Source organism: Lottia gigantea (genome assembly GCF_000327385.1).
Source record: "Lottia gigantea unplaced genomic scaffold LOTGIsca_388, whole genome shotgun sequence".
Lineage (NCBI taxonomy): Eukaryota > Metazoa > Mollusca > Gastropoda > Lottiidae > Lottia > Lottia gigantea.
In genome coordinates, this window is record NW_008709325.1 from 20,295 (window position 1) to 34,499 (window position 14,205).

The 14,205-nt window shown below is 33.6% G+C and overlaps 1 protein-coding gene across 1 annotated transcript; it reads right to left on the bottom strand.

Moving 5' to 3' along the window:
* Positions 1–725: 725 nt before the first annotated feature.
* Positions 726–5,671, bottom strand: LOTGIDRAFT_175766 (hypothetical protein; the record flags this gene model as incomplete). Its single annotated transcript, XM_009059346.1, has 6 exons — positions 726–794; positions 2,432–2,452; positions 2,795–2,861; positions 3,082–3,116; positions 3,239–3,354; positions 5,644–5,671. 6 exons carry the CDS (start codon positions 5,669–5,671, stop codon positions 726–728), a joined length of 336 nt encoding a protein of 111 aa, XP_009057594.1.
* Positions 5,672–14,205: the final 8,534 nt, after the last annotated feature.

Sequence of the window (14,205 nt, forward strand, 5' to 3'; positions counted from 1 at the left end):
AGCTCAATGTCTGAAAAACGAGCATCAATTTTCCGCTTTAACACGACCAATTACTTAAGTACGTTAATGAAATTTACACAGAGTACTTTCTAATTTTAGTTTTACAATGCTTTCTTTAAGTTCAAACGTTTTCTGAACGGCACTTTTACATTCAGAGACTCACAAGAAAGCACCTAATATTTATTTAGTGTTTACTCTAAGGGGTAGTAAAAATCATAACTATGTCATTACTATGTCATAACTGATATGCGAATGTAAGCAAGGCCTAAAAATATTGAATTTTTTGCCTTTCAAAAATGCAATGGTAGAGGAACTAAATGCTAGTGCTAGTATTTTATTTGGGAAAATGTCAGTCAATAAATTATTGAAATTTGGATACATTTTAATTCAATTGTAGAGGAACTACATGTGAAGTGCCATGGTTAGCAGATAGGCCTATAATGCTCGATCAACTGGTAAATAAAATATTAAGATGACTATATTAACTAAATCCATTGTAACATACCCACGACTTTAAATCTGTAGACGTGGTTCTTCTTAATGAGCACTCTTTGGTTCCTCTCTTCATCTGTTGATCTTCTCTTCTCCACTCTTCACTGGATCTTCATACTTCTTCTGTTCTTCATCTGTTCTGTAGGCGCCGCTTCATCTGTTCTTCATCTGTTCTTCATCTGTTCCTCTTCATCTGTGAATAGGAGGTCTGAAGAATCATACAGGCCATGAACTCAGAACACTCCTATTGTGGCAGTGCTTTTGCGGGTAGGTAAATTACCAGACGATTTACCCTTTCTAACCTGAAAAATATCAATACATGATCAAACAAACACATCAATGTTGTATATTTTTTTCTTATCTAAGAAGTCAAATTTTGTCTATCAGTTAAAAATTTGAAATGAAAAAAAAATAATAATAATAATCAGATGATTATCACTTAAGGTAACTTAATAACAAAAGTTTTTAGAGGGTATGAAATACCCCTAAATCAAAGAACGAAATTTGGTGTCACCATTCTGTAGGTTCTCGATAGGCTGTTTACCCCATTTATTTGGGTTTTTGTTTAACGAAAATAGCATGATTCACTGTATCAGATGAGCAGACAGGGTATCAAATTAGGAATATCAAACTGATTTAAGATTTCAGATAATTTATCTACAGAAAACTTGCCTTGCGAGCTTCTGTGCCACACCATAAGCACTAGACTTCCATATAATGAAGCTCTTTCTGTTTACACCTAAAATTAGAAATAAAACACTTATTTTTCTTTATATGGCACAAATGAAATATTTCAAACACATAAATTCAACAGTGGATGGGTTCTTTAGCTCAGCCAATTAGATCATTGGAAGTAGATTTTCACTAACAAAGGAGGATGTAAGTACATAATGTATAAAAAAATTGTTTTTATTCGAATGTTTCCCAAAAAATAATATAATGTTGCTATAATGTTTGTATTGTTAATATAACTTGTATTGCAATGTCATATCTAAGATATTAATTAATAGGTAACAGTTCGTACCTAGCTTCGTTCCAAGAGTCGCCTTTGGGACATTTGGTCTCCACCATAACCTAATTGACCTCCCAGTTTAAATGTCCTGTTGTAGCTAAAGACCAGCTACTTTGTTTTTGGAACCCTGGAAGACAAGAGTCCAAGTTTTAAAGTAGGTTTGGAAGGTTAGGTGATAAAAGTTATGAAAACTATAGACCAAAATCTGTAGGAGTATATCCCTCTGAAAGTTTTAAGCAAACGTATCTTTTCGTAAATTCTATAACATTAACACTATTCAAAAGTAATCTGGTAATGAAAATCTTGCAAACCACTCCTTTAATTTTGAATATCAAATGTGGTTGTCATTAGAAAATGAAAAGGAATTTTTCAGGGTGGATTTAATAATCTGGAAAAGTTAATAATATAGGAAAAGTGATTGAAATTGAAAGGTACTGACCGTGCTTCGTTGATCATCTAACTGCGTGTGGTGTATGTCAAACCCAATAGTAAAGACCACTATCGAGTTCCCGCTGACGGCTAAAAAAAAAACAAAAGACAAACATTGTATTGAGTCACAAAAAAAAACATATAATTTTGTATCTGAGGACACGTTTTATATATTTCGGTTTTATTGGGCATGGCTATTGAGCCAGTGTATGCTGAATGACACTGTATTGTTTGCAAATAGGCATACATTCCAGAAAATTCACACAGCTAATAATAATGCTACTATCATTTCAAAACATTAAAATGTATGATAAGCTTACAAAAAAATGGTGGAGGAATCGCCCTACTTCTTCATCTGTTCCTCTTCATCTGTTCCACTTCATCTGTTCCACTTCATCTGTTCCTCTTCATCTGTGAATAGGAGGTCTGAAAAGTCATACAGGCCATGACCTTAGAACACTCCTATTGTGGCAGTGCTATTGCGGGTAGGTAAAGTACCAGACCATTTACCCTTCTAACCTAAAATAGACACAAAACATTTTTTTTTTTCAAATCTTACAGTCAAACACATCCAAAAAAAAGCATGTCAATATTTTTACATGAAATATTTGTTTGAATTGAGATTTTCATTCAATCTTATATAGGCTTGTCAAACAGATTATTTGGTTTGGTTGAATTCTAGAGACATTGCCACTGTAACGATTACTTAATTTTTGTTATATTTCTCATTTTACTGATAAGTCCGGGGTACCAAGTGTCATCTCACAGCATCTCATCGCTGTTAACACCTTCAAGGATAAATTTATTTCGAGTCTAAATGGTCGAAGATAATGATTGCATTATGTAATAAAGTCAACTTACCTTACGAGCTTCTGTGCCACACCATAAGCACTTTAATTCTATATAGTGAAGCTCTATCTGTTTACACCTAAAATCATAAATAATTAAAACATAAGTATACCAAATTTCTTAAAAAGGCCATTTGAAAAACAATTCATCGAATTACAACAACAAATTTACCAACAATAATCTTAAGCATTCCATGTTTCATCTTATTTGATGCAAAATTGTTACCTTTTGTCATATATGAAAGCAAATTTGTGTGCATTTATCTAAGTTTAGTGCTATAACTCAAAGAAATTTCTTACAATTGTTTTTCATTTATTATTACCAAGCCTGATAACTAGAACAGATACACATAAAAATGCTTGAAAAATCTACAATCCATTTTTACTTTTGATATCAACACTTTGATTGCATTGCTGTATCATACTACATGATATCAAATATTTCAATCATTCTTACCAAGCTTTGTTCCAAGAGTCGCCTTATGGACATTTGTGCTCCACCATAACCTTTATTGATCTCCCAGTATAAATGTCCTGTTATAGCTAAAGACCAGCTACTTTGTTCTTGGAACCCTGGAAGAGAACACAGGAAATTCATTTACGGTAATTTAAATGGACAGATTCACCATTTTCGGAGGTTGATTTGGGTATTGACTATATGCATATAGCCTTCAGAAATATTAGGTATTAATTGCATAATTCCTTCAAAAATACCTCAATCTGTGAATTTCTCTTTCTATTTCTATAATCTCTTTTCTATATATAATAGTCTGAAAATATGCCTCTATTCCAAACTCAGAGATATTTTGACAGTTATCGGCTGCAGTAGAGTCAAAAAAGCTAGTTCCTGCTAGGTTTATGGAGATTTTCCACACCTCCGCAGATGCATTTTTTATCATAGCATTAAATTATCTTTACAATGCAAGTAGATTAGTTTTGGGCATCACCATACCTTTGTAGTACCATGAGCTGGCATATGCAGTTTTAAATAGCCAATGAGAGATCAGTTTTGTTAAAAACTTTGATGGAACCGCAGAGAATTATGATGATATGACAGAACTACAAAAATATCAATCAAGGGCAATAACTCAACAAGTGGTTGCCTAGCAAGATACGCCCACTTTCCTGATGCATTTTCAGCATATCAAGGGCGGTCACCAATACGTGTCAAATCATACCAAAAATCTAATTTGTGCAAGATATAGTTGATTTAATCAAACACACAAAATTTAATAAAAATCTGACATAAACTGTCACCTCTATCGCATTAACAAGCCAACAAATTTTTGTGTGTTTTTACTAAGTCAAGGGCAATAACTCAACTTCTAACTGGTCTAAGATCTCATCACTATAAATGATCACACCAAATTTCATTTAAATCGGATGAAAACTGTAGTCTCTATTGTGCTCATAAACAAATTTTGACAAGTTTTTCATTAGTCAAGGGCAATAACTCAAAAACATTCATCGAAAGATAGCCAACTTCGAACTTGTCCAAGTCTCTATTGTGTTCACAAACAAATTTTGACGAGTTTTTCATATGTCAAGGGCAATAACTCAATAGAAAGATTTTCAATTTCGAACTTGTCCAAGATCTATTAATATAAATGATCACAACAGATTTCATTTAAATCGGATGAAACTGTGGTCTCTATTGTGTTCACAAACAAATTTTGATGCGTTTTTTGTAAGTCGAAGGCAAAAACTCAAAAACCTTTCATCAAAAGATCGTCAAATTGGAACTTGTCCAAGATCTCATCATAATAAATGATCAAATCAAATTTCATTTAAATTTCTATTGTGTGGACAGACGGACCGATGGACAGGGGTGATGACAAATTATAATGTGAGCGTATAAAAACAAGGGCAGTTACTTATTATATATTTTTCGATTGTTTATATTACCTTCATTGGTTTCCTTCTTGATTCATTATAAACGTTTTACCAAGATTGAATAAGATCTGTCAATAAATGTACCTTGTGTTGACAAGCTAAAAATTGAACTCTTTTTCAAGAACAAGGGCTCATTTATTTATCTTCAAAAGTGTTCATTGTTCAAGAGATATAAACACTTACACCAAGTATTATCAAAATCGTCAAGAATTGTGCCTTCTAGAGTGTTCATGGACTGATAGACATTTGTGAGCCATTTTGAAATGTATAAAAATTTGTACTGACCGTGCTATGTTAATCATCTAACTGCATGTGGTGTATGTCAAACCCAATAGTAAAGACCGCTATCGAGTTCCCGCTGACTTGACGGCTGAAATAAAAACAAATGACGATTATACATTTTGAAACAATTACAGCAGGCATCAATAATTCGTGATTTAAGGAGTGTTTAATATGGAAAGTGGAATGGCTTCTTATTCAATGTTCTTCATTGCTATTTCTAAATTCTTATCTCTTCATGTGGAGCTTAATTCAACATTTTTATCATTGAAAATTGACATTTTTATACAAAAATCATAATTTGTACTGAAAATGTACATTTTTCGATAAACATTCGGTTTTACAATTATTGAATGAATAGAATTCTTGCCAAAAATATCCTCAAATGCAAATCTAGCTCAACATACAGACTTCAAATGCAAAACATCAAACACAAAACTTTACCAACAAATGTTCCTGCAAATCGAACCAGTGACAAATAATCTGAATTTATCAAGTGTTTACAAGTCAGACATCATTGAACCTTTGATACAGCGGTCCGTGGCAATCATTCTGTATTTTCCTAGTGTTTACGAATGAGATATCATTGAGCTTTAGATACAGTAACTTTGTTTCATTGGTTGTGAATTTATTTCTTGAAACATTATAGGAGCTGTGGTGGCTCAGTGAGTTAGACGCTTGCTCACTAACCTGAAGGTCCAGGGTTCGATCCCCGCATAGGTCGAGATAATACCTTCGGATTTTTCAACCTGGTTTCCCCCTGTCAGTGATGCAGGTAAGAGGGGCTGACATGGAAAAAGCGTCTAGTCTTTCGGATGGGACAATAAACCGAGACCCTGTGTGCTACAGGCTGTGCACGTTAAAGATACCTCGACAGTTGGAAATCGAAAAAGAGCAGGCTTATGCCGCTGTCCTGGCAAAATTTCCCTCATTGCACCCTGCATGGCGTTGCCCGTCTTCATTAGCCCACATGGTGCAGAAAAACTTAAAACTCCATTCATTTCATTTCATTTCATTTGAAACATTATAACATTCAAATGTGGATAATTCTGTACATACATGGATTTGAAGGCTTACATTTTGATGTCAAGCAGTGCACACTGATTAGCTATAAAATTCCTGTTTCTGAGACTATTTTAAAGTACAATTGGACAAATGAATTGCCAACCTGTCTGATAAAAACTGTTGCCTATATTGAGTCTACAAACCAAAGACAATATCTCCAAAACCTTTCAGAACATCAGATTGATGCCTATTTCAAACATGAACTAGCTCATCCATTTATAGATATAGCCTCTATAGTGTATAAAAGTCATATTGAAGCATATTTACTAGTTGAGGACAATAACTCCTAAATTTTTCATCATCAGACAAACATAAAGGGGCGACAGCAATATACAGTCAAGTAACCTAATTTTGTGGAAACCTATTCTTCGTGGATTTTCGGAAATGATTAATAGTTTACGTGAGCGACCTTGCGCGACCTCCGCATTAGTTTGTTTTAATAAACATGGGTTTTCTGTACAATGTCAGCTAGTAGAATGAATCCAGTAGTTTCAAGCAAGGTAAAATGTATTAATGTATACTTTGACAAATACAAAATGGCGGATTTCACTTATTACCAAATGTCACCATTTTTTATCAACCATTTCATTATAATCCTGAGCGGTAATCGGAATTCCAAGTGTCGTCTGCTAGAATATAATCCAACGAATGAAGTCACGTGATCAACTAGCGGATTCCGTGTCAGCAGAAAATTTCTATGGAACACAAAGTGGACCATATTCTTATGTTGTTTCAGTGACTTTTAGCAATAAATCACGCTACGTATCTTATTTTGTCATTCACTATTTTTTTTTTAAATCGTGGTTCTTTGAAGGAATTGTCACTAGTTATAATGAATTGATATTAAAGATAAATACTAAGAGAAGTTAATTATACCACCCGGTATCCATACAACGTGTTTTTCTAGACTTATTTATAGATCAAACATTGTACATGAAAATAGGTGACGCATTCTGCCGCCGTTCCCGAGTTGGTTGCTCATGAAATATGGGTCAAAGTGAAGGATTCATTAAGAAAATCGAAATAAACCAATTTTAATTATTTTGTAGAATATCTGAGAAAACATCTAAGACATAAAAAATTTTTTTCGTTTTTTTAACTTTGACGAAATTCGGTGTTGAATCCTTATATCCACGAAAATAGGTTACACCACTGTATGTCAACACATCTTTGAATGTTTACAACTGCAATCAAAGACAAGTGGTTGTCTAACAAGATATGCCCACTTTCCTGATACATTTTCATATATCAAGGGCGGTCACCTATCTGTGTCAAATCAAACCAAAAAATTTGTTATTGTATTGTGTTATTGTACCAAGTGCATTAATGCAACCTGCATGAACTTTTGTCCACTAGATGGCGCCACAGTTCAAATTTCAAAATGGTGCTAACAAAATGACTACTCTTGCCTATTTATACTTTCTGGTGTAATGTTTGGGTTTGATGAGGTCTTGAATAAATTCAAATTTACTTTCCTAGAGAAGGCAAACAAGTGGCTGCCTAGCAAGATACACACACTTTCCCGATACATTTTCAAGTATATCAAGGGCAGTCACCTATCTGTGTCAAATCATACCAAAAAATTCTAATTTGTGCAAGATATTGTTGATCTAAACAAAGACACATTATTTAATAAAATTCTGACATAAACTGTCACCTCTATCGCCAACAAATTTTGAAGATATTTTACTAAGTTCGTTGATCGAACAATTGTCAAATTCAATCTTGACTAAGATCTCATCATTATAAACGATCATACCAAATTTTATTTAAAAAGGATGAAAACTATACTCTCTATTGTGTTCACAAACAAATTTTGATGCGTTTTTCATAAATCAAGGGCAATAACTCAAATACCATTCATTGAAAGATAGCCTAATTTGAACTTGTTCAATATCTCATCATTATAAATATTCACACCAAATTGTGGACAGACGGACGGACATGGGTGACGACAATATACGTCCACATTATAATGTGGACGTATAAAAACCTTCTCACCTACCAGAAAGGCTTTTTTACATCAGAAGTCACTTATAGAGCTGTTCAGGTATCAACCAGAAAATAGAGATTACTTGTAAGGTTTCACTAATGAGTTCTAAAGTTCATCAAAGATACATCTAAGATATTCTCATTCACAGCATCCAATCCCAGTTATTAATCTAATTCAAGTTCTGTCCTGTTAGTGTTACTGTCTCACTGGAAAGTTACAAATATCTCTAAAAATGTACACATGTAAATATAAAACTATGAGACTATGTACAGATCATATTTTTGGTTACTTCCCTTTAATAATAAAAGTTTTTAAAGAGTGCCAAACTGACACTTGAACTAAATCATATAGTTTCTCAGGATAGAATATCTGTATAATCTAATTACATGATCATCATGAATTATGTATTAAATTTAATAAAAATTCTTAAGACAGCAATGAAATATATTCTTAAAGCTTGGTTGACATTTCAGTGAAGTTTTTCTTACAATAAATGGTGCTTATCAAATTAATTATTAACAAATTAATATTCAAACAGATAAAAAAATGTCTTCAGTTCAATAAATAAGTAATTTTCAACAAAATTTACAATGGTGACCATGACTATGGAAATAAAGGCTTCTGGGATTGCCCACTTCCATATATGGCTATGCTAAAGAGATGAAAGAGCAGGGGTTGTCTAGTACTAAATATGAACTTAGATAATGATATGGTAATTCTCTACTTTATATAGATAATTTGTGTCATTTTAATTTTCACAATGTGTCATCTAACTTTCACAATATGTCATTATAACTTTCAAATGCAGATAATTCTAGAAACAAATGGATTTGAATGCTCAAATTTCGAATGTCTGCTGATTAGATAAGGGCTGAAAGTAGTGTTGAAACGGTTAATCAGTTAACCGATTTCAGGTAGTATTTCACGGGTAACCGGGTCTGATTTGAGATTTAGTAAATAAACATCTTTATTGATTAAATAATTGAGATTAATAAATCAAGATAGGGTATTAATTATAAAGATAGCTTGCCAGGCATGGTAATATATACGCCCACTGATAGCTTTGTTTGAAATTGAATATTTGTTAGAAAAAATCAAACATAGACACCAGGAAATATTCAACTTCTACCCAAATCCATCACAAACTGTGCCATCACAAGTTAAAAATCAAACACATTTGTAAGAATAACGGCAATAACTTGTATTTTATATTTCAAAAGGTTTAGTTTTGATTGTGATCAATTTCATCAAGTTGTCAAATTTGTTTTAGAATTTTTTGATTTCCATGATTTTTCTATAGGGTTTATCCTTGGGTGAATACGAACACTCATACCAAGTTTCGTCAAAATCTGTCAAGAATTGTGCCTTCTAGAGTGTTTACGACCTAAAAAATGAACGGTTTGCAAGAACAAGGGCAATAATTCATACTAAATATTTTTCCTATAGTAGCCTACTTATCCAGCAACTCAATTCAATCTTCCAAGAAACAAAACCTTTCACCTATGACCCATGTTTAATTTCATTTTTGTATCAGCACAATTGGTGAAAATGAAATGATTAAGCAAACCTTCTCTCTTGAATGACATTTATACAATGAAATCAGATAAACTGCTGCATCTTGGGATGTCACATGACTAAGCTATGATTGGATATCTGTCTTGGATTTTCCACTTGGTCTATTTATAGTATCTTATGATGCTGTACATGTATGGTGGCTGGTTAGGGACATGTTAAATGATTAAATTAAATTTTCTTATTTGTTAACCAAAATAGTTTCTCAGGAAAATAATGACATCTATTGTAAATTGTGATTATGAACAAAAAAATTGTGACTTGTAGGGTCTGTCAAGAATTGTGCCTTCTAGAGTGTTTACGAGCTAAAAATTGAACGCATTTTCAAGAACAAGGGCAATAATTCATACTACATATTTTTCGATTTCCCTGATTTTTCTATAGGGTTTATCCTTGGGTGAATACGAACACTCATACCAAGTTTCGTCAAAATCTGTCAAGAATTGTGCCTACTAGAGTGTTTACGAGTTAAAAATTGAACGGTTTGCAAGAACAAGGGCAATAATTCGTACTTAATATTTTTCGATTTAGCTGATTTTCAATAGGGTTTTATCCTTGGGTGATTACAAACACTCATACGAAGTTTCGTTAAAATCCATCAAGAATTGTGCCCTGTAGAGTGATTACGAGCTAAAAATTGAACGTGTTTTCAAGAACAAGGGCAATAATTCATACTAAATATTTTTAAATTTTTGCTGATTTTCAATAGGGTTTATCCTTGGGTGATTACAAACACTCATAACAAGTTCCGTTAAAATCCTTCAAGAATTGTGCCTTCTAGAGTGTTTACGAGCTAAAAATTGAATGCGTTTTCAAGAACAAGGGCAATAATTCATACTAAATATTTTTCGATTTCGCTGATTTTCAATAGGGTTTATCATTGGGTGATTACAAACACTCATACCAAGTTTCGTCAAAATCTGTCAAGAATTGTGCCTTCTAGAGTGTTTACGAGCTAAAATTAACAAGGGCAATAATTCATGCTAAATATTTTTCGATTTCGTTGATTTTCAATAGGGTTTATCCTTAAGTGATTGCGAACACACATACTAAGTTTCGTTAAAATCCGTCAAGAATTGTGCCCTGTAGAGTGTTTACGAGCAATTGTGGACCGACGGACATGGTTGACGACAATATACGCCCCCCATTTCATGTGGGCGTATAAAAACACTAACGAGTTGCAAGAATTGTGGTCAAGATTATCAAGCCTCTTTTTGATATCTCAGTTCAACTAATTATTCGTTCTGGATAATCGCGTCACGATGGTCTAAGTTTGTCGACAGTTGCCGTTTGTACCGTTATGTTAATTAGGTTAAACAAATAAGCACTGGAGTACTGTAATCATTATCAGACGTTCGAAACGCGCCACGGTTTTGTTGAATCTTGTTATTATTTTTATTATTTCAATCAGGTACGAGTTGCTTAGAATAAACCAGTTATAAAGACTGTATTACTTTTTATTAACTCTCCTTTAATTGTTTGCTGTTTGTTTCTTCTTGCCTGGCAATCAGCTTCAAGCTTATTAATATTCATGAGTATGCATTCATTGAAACAATTGTTTTATACCAGTTGTGGAACCAGTACACTGATTCGCGGCGACTTCAATGAGATACACTTGTTACACTGAACCCACAACTGGGATAAAAACCTTTGATCTGTTAAGAGAATGGGTGACAATAGCGCCAGTCCGTCTGTGCTCTGTCAGGCCCGCTCGTAATCTTACATTGAAACAGATGCTTCATTTGGTTGTTTGGTATCTGTCGATTTGTACCGACAATTTGCGGGGAACTGTCCAAAGTCTTCCTGGGTACTCATTTACACTTACTCTAGTTTAGTTGACGGTGAGTTACCGCCGCAAATGCAGTTTTTTACTCCTTTTATAATCTTTAGTAATTAACCGGGATTAACGGTTATTGCCGACAATTACATGGTTCATAAAATTCACTAACCGTTTCAACATTAGCTGGAAGATATACCGCTTAAACCATAAATTTACATCGTTAATAATATTGCTTGATTAAAAAATATTGCCATATTTCGTCAAATTTTTTCAGCCACACAATTTTACCAAGTAACTTAATATTTGAAACAGATGTTTTTTAGGTTGATTCTTAGAGACATTTATAGTTTTTTGTAACATTTAAATTTTTAGAAAATAATAAAGAATTCTGTTTTAAAACACAGTAAAAAAGATAGCTTGCCAGGCAAGGTAATATACGCCCACTGGCAGCTTTGATTTTGAATAAAAATATTTAGCAGTACAGTAATAATCACCAGTATGAAATATTCAACCTTCAGTTATACACTTCATTTGAACTCTTTAGGGCGATACTGAATAATATTGACTATGAGTTACTGCCCTTGTTCTTGAAAATGTGTCTTTAGCTCGTGAAAACTCTAGAAGACAAATATTCAATCTTCAGCGCGAGAATCATGCCTTCTACAGTTTCTACGAGCTACAAATTGAACTATTTTCAAGAACAAGTGCAATAACTCATACTAATTATTTTTCGTTCTATCTTATTTTAAATAGGGTCTATCCTTGGATGATAACAAACACTCACACCAAGTTTCATCGAAATCCATCATGAATTGCACCTTCTAAAGTGTTTACGAGCGTTTCAAGAACAAGGGCAATAACTCATATTAAATATTTTTCGATTTTATCGATTTTCAATAGGGTTCATCCTTGGGTGATAATAAAAGATTTCAGCAAGTTTTGTCAATATCCGTAAAGAATTGTGACTTGTAGAGTGTTTTTTACCAAGTTTTGTCAAAATCCAGCAAGAATCATGCCTTATAGTGTTTAAGAGCTAAATTTGAAATCGTTTTCAAGAACAAGGGCGATAATTCATACTAAATATTTTTTCGATTTTTCTGATTTTCAAAAGGGTTTATCCTTGGGTGATAAAAAACACTCATGCCAAGTTTCGTCAAAATCCGTCAAGAATTGTCCCTTCTAGAGTGTTTACAAGCTAAAAATTAACGCGTTTTCAAGAACAAGGGCAGTAACTCATACTAAATATTTTTCAATTTTTCTGATTTCCAATAGGGTTCATCCTTGGGTGATTACGAACACTAACATAAAGTTTCGTTAAAATCCATCACGAATTGTGCCTTCTACAGTGTTTATGAGCTAAAAATTGAACGCGTTTTCAAGAACAAAGTCAATAACTCATATTTAATATTTTTCGATTCTTCTGATTTTGAATAGGTTTCATCCTTGGGTGATTACGAACACTCATGCCAAGTTTCGTTAAAATCCATCAAGAATTATCCCTTCTAGAGTGTTAACGAGCTAAAAATCGAACACATTTTAAAGAACAAGGGCAATAATTCATATTAAATATTTTTTGATTTTATTGATTTTCAATAGGGGTCATCCTTGGGTGATAATAAACAATTTCAGCAAGTTTCGTCAAAATCCTTAAAGAATTGTGACTTGTAGAATGTTAATGAGCTAAAAATCGAACACGTTTTGAAGAACAAAGGCAATAATTCATAATAAATATTTTTCGATTTTAATGATTTTCAATAGGGTTCATCCTTGGGTGATAATAAACAATTTCAGCAAGTTTCGTCAAAATCCTTAAAGAATTGTGACGTGTAGAGTGGACGGACGGACGGACGGACCAACGGACACGGGTGACAGCAATATACGCCCCACATTTCACGTGGGCGTATAAAAAATCAATTATGAATATCGCAATATAAGCTTATACCCATATCGCGATATGATATCCACTTGGACAATATCGCCCACCCTAGGTTAAAAAAAGGAAATTCTGTCAAGAGGATGGTGAACCTGTCCATTTAAAGAAAAGAATAATACCATAATTAACACGTGTGTATGGACATTGTGTTCTTTGACTAATGTATCATGTCCATCCACAGAGTCAGTCTTTAGTTGGTGTAAATAAAATGATATCATTTCAGATATATATCGGCTCTCCAAAAGGTTATAGCTGTCATTTTTAGATCAAGGAAAGTAATCACCAAACTAAGTGTAAGCTTATACACTGTATTTTGTCACAAAAGAAACATGCTCTCCATAATTAGTTAACATCATCAGCAGAACAAAATGAAATAAAATGAATGGAGTTTTACGTCCTACTTTTCTGCACCATGTGGGCTAATGAAGATGGGCAACGCCATGCAGGGTTGCAAGGACAGCAGCATTAGTCTACTCTTTTTCGATTTCCAACTGTCGAGGGATCTTTAACATGCACAGCCTGTAGCACATGGGGCCTCGGTTTATTGTCCCATCCGAACGACTAGACGCTTTTTCCATGTCAGCCCTTCTTACCTGCATCACTGACAGGGGGAAACCAGGTTGAAAAATCCAAAGGTATTATCTCGACCTATGCCAGGATTGAACCCTGGACCTTCAGGTAAGCGAGCAAGCGTCTAACTCACTGAGCCACTGTGGCTCCCATCAGAAGAATGAGACTGCAGTAGAATGTAGAACACACTTGTAAGAGTAAACTGACAATGTAGACAATAAGTATTAAAAAGTAAAAATCCAGTGCAACTCTCAACGAATCTCAACGTATTATATTTACATTTCTACTATCACTCCCTTCAATAAACAAGTTAGCCAAACCGGCGTTTATTTTCCAATA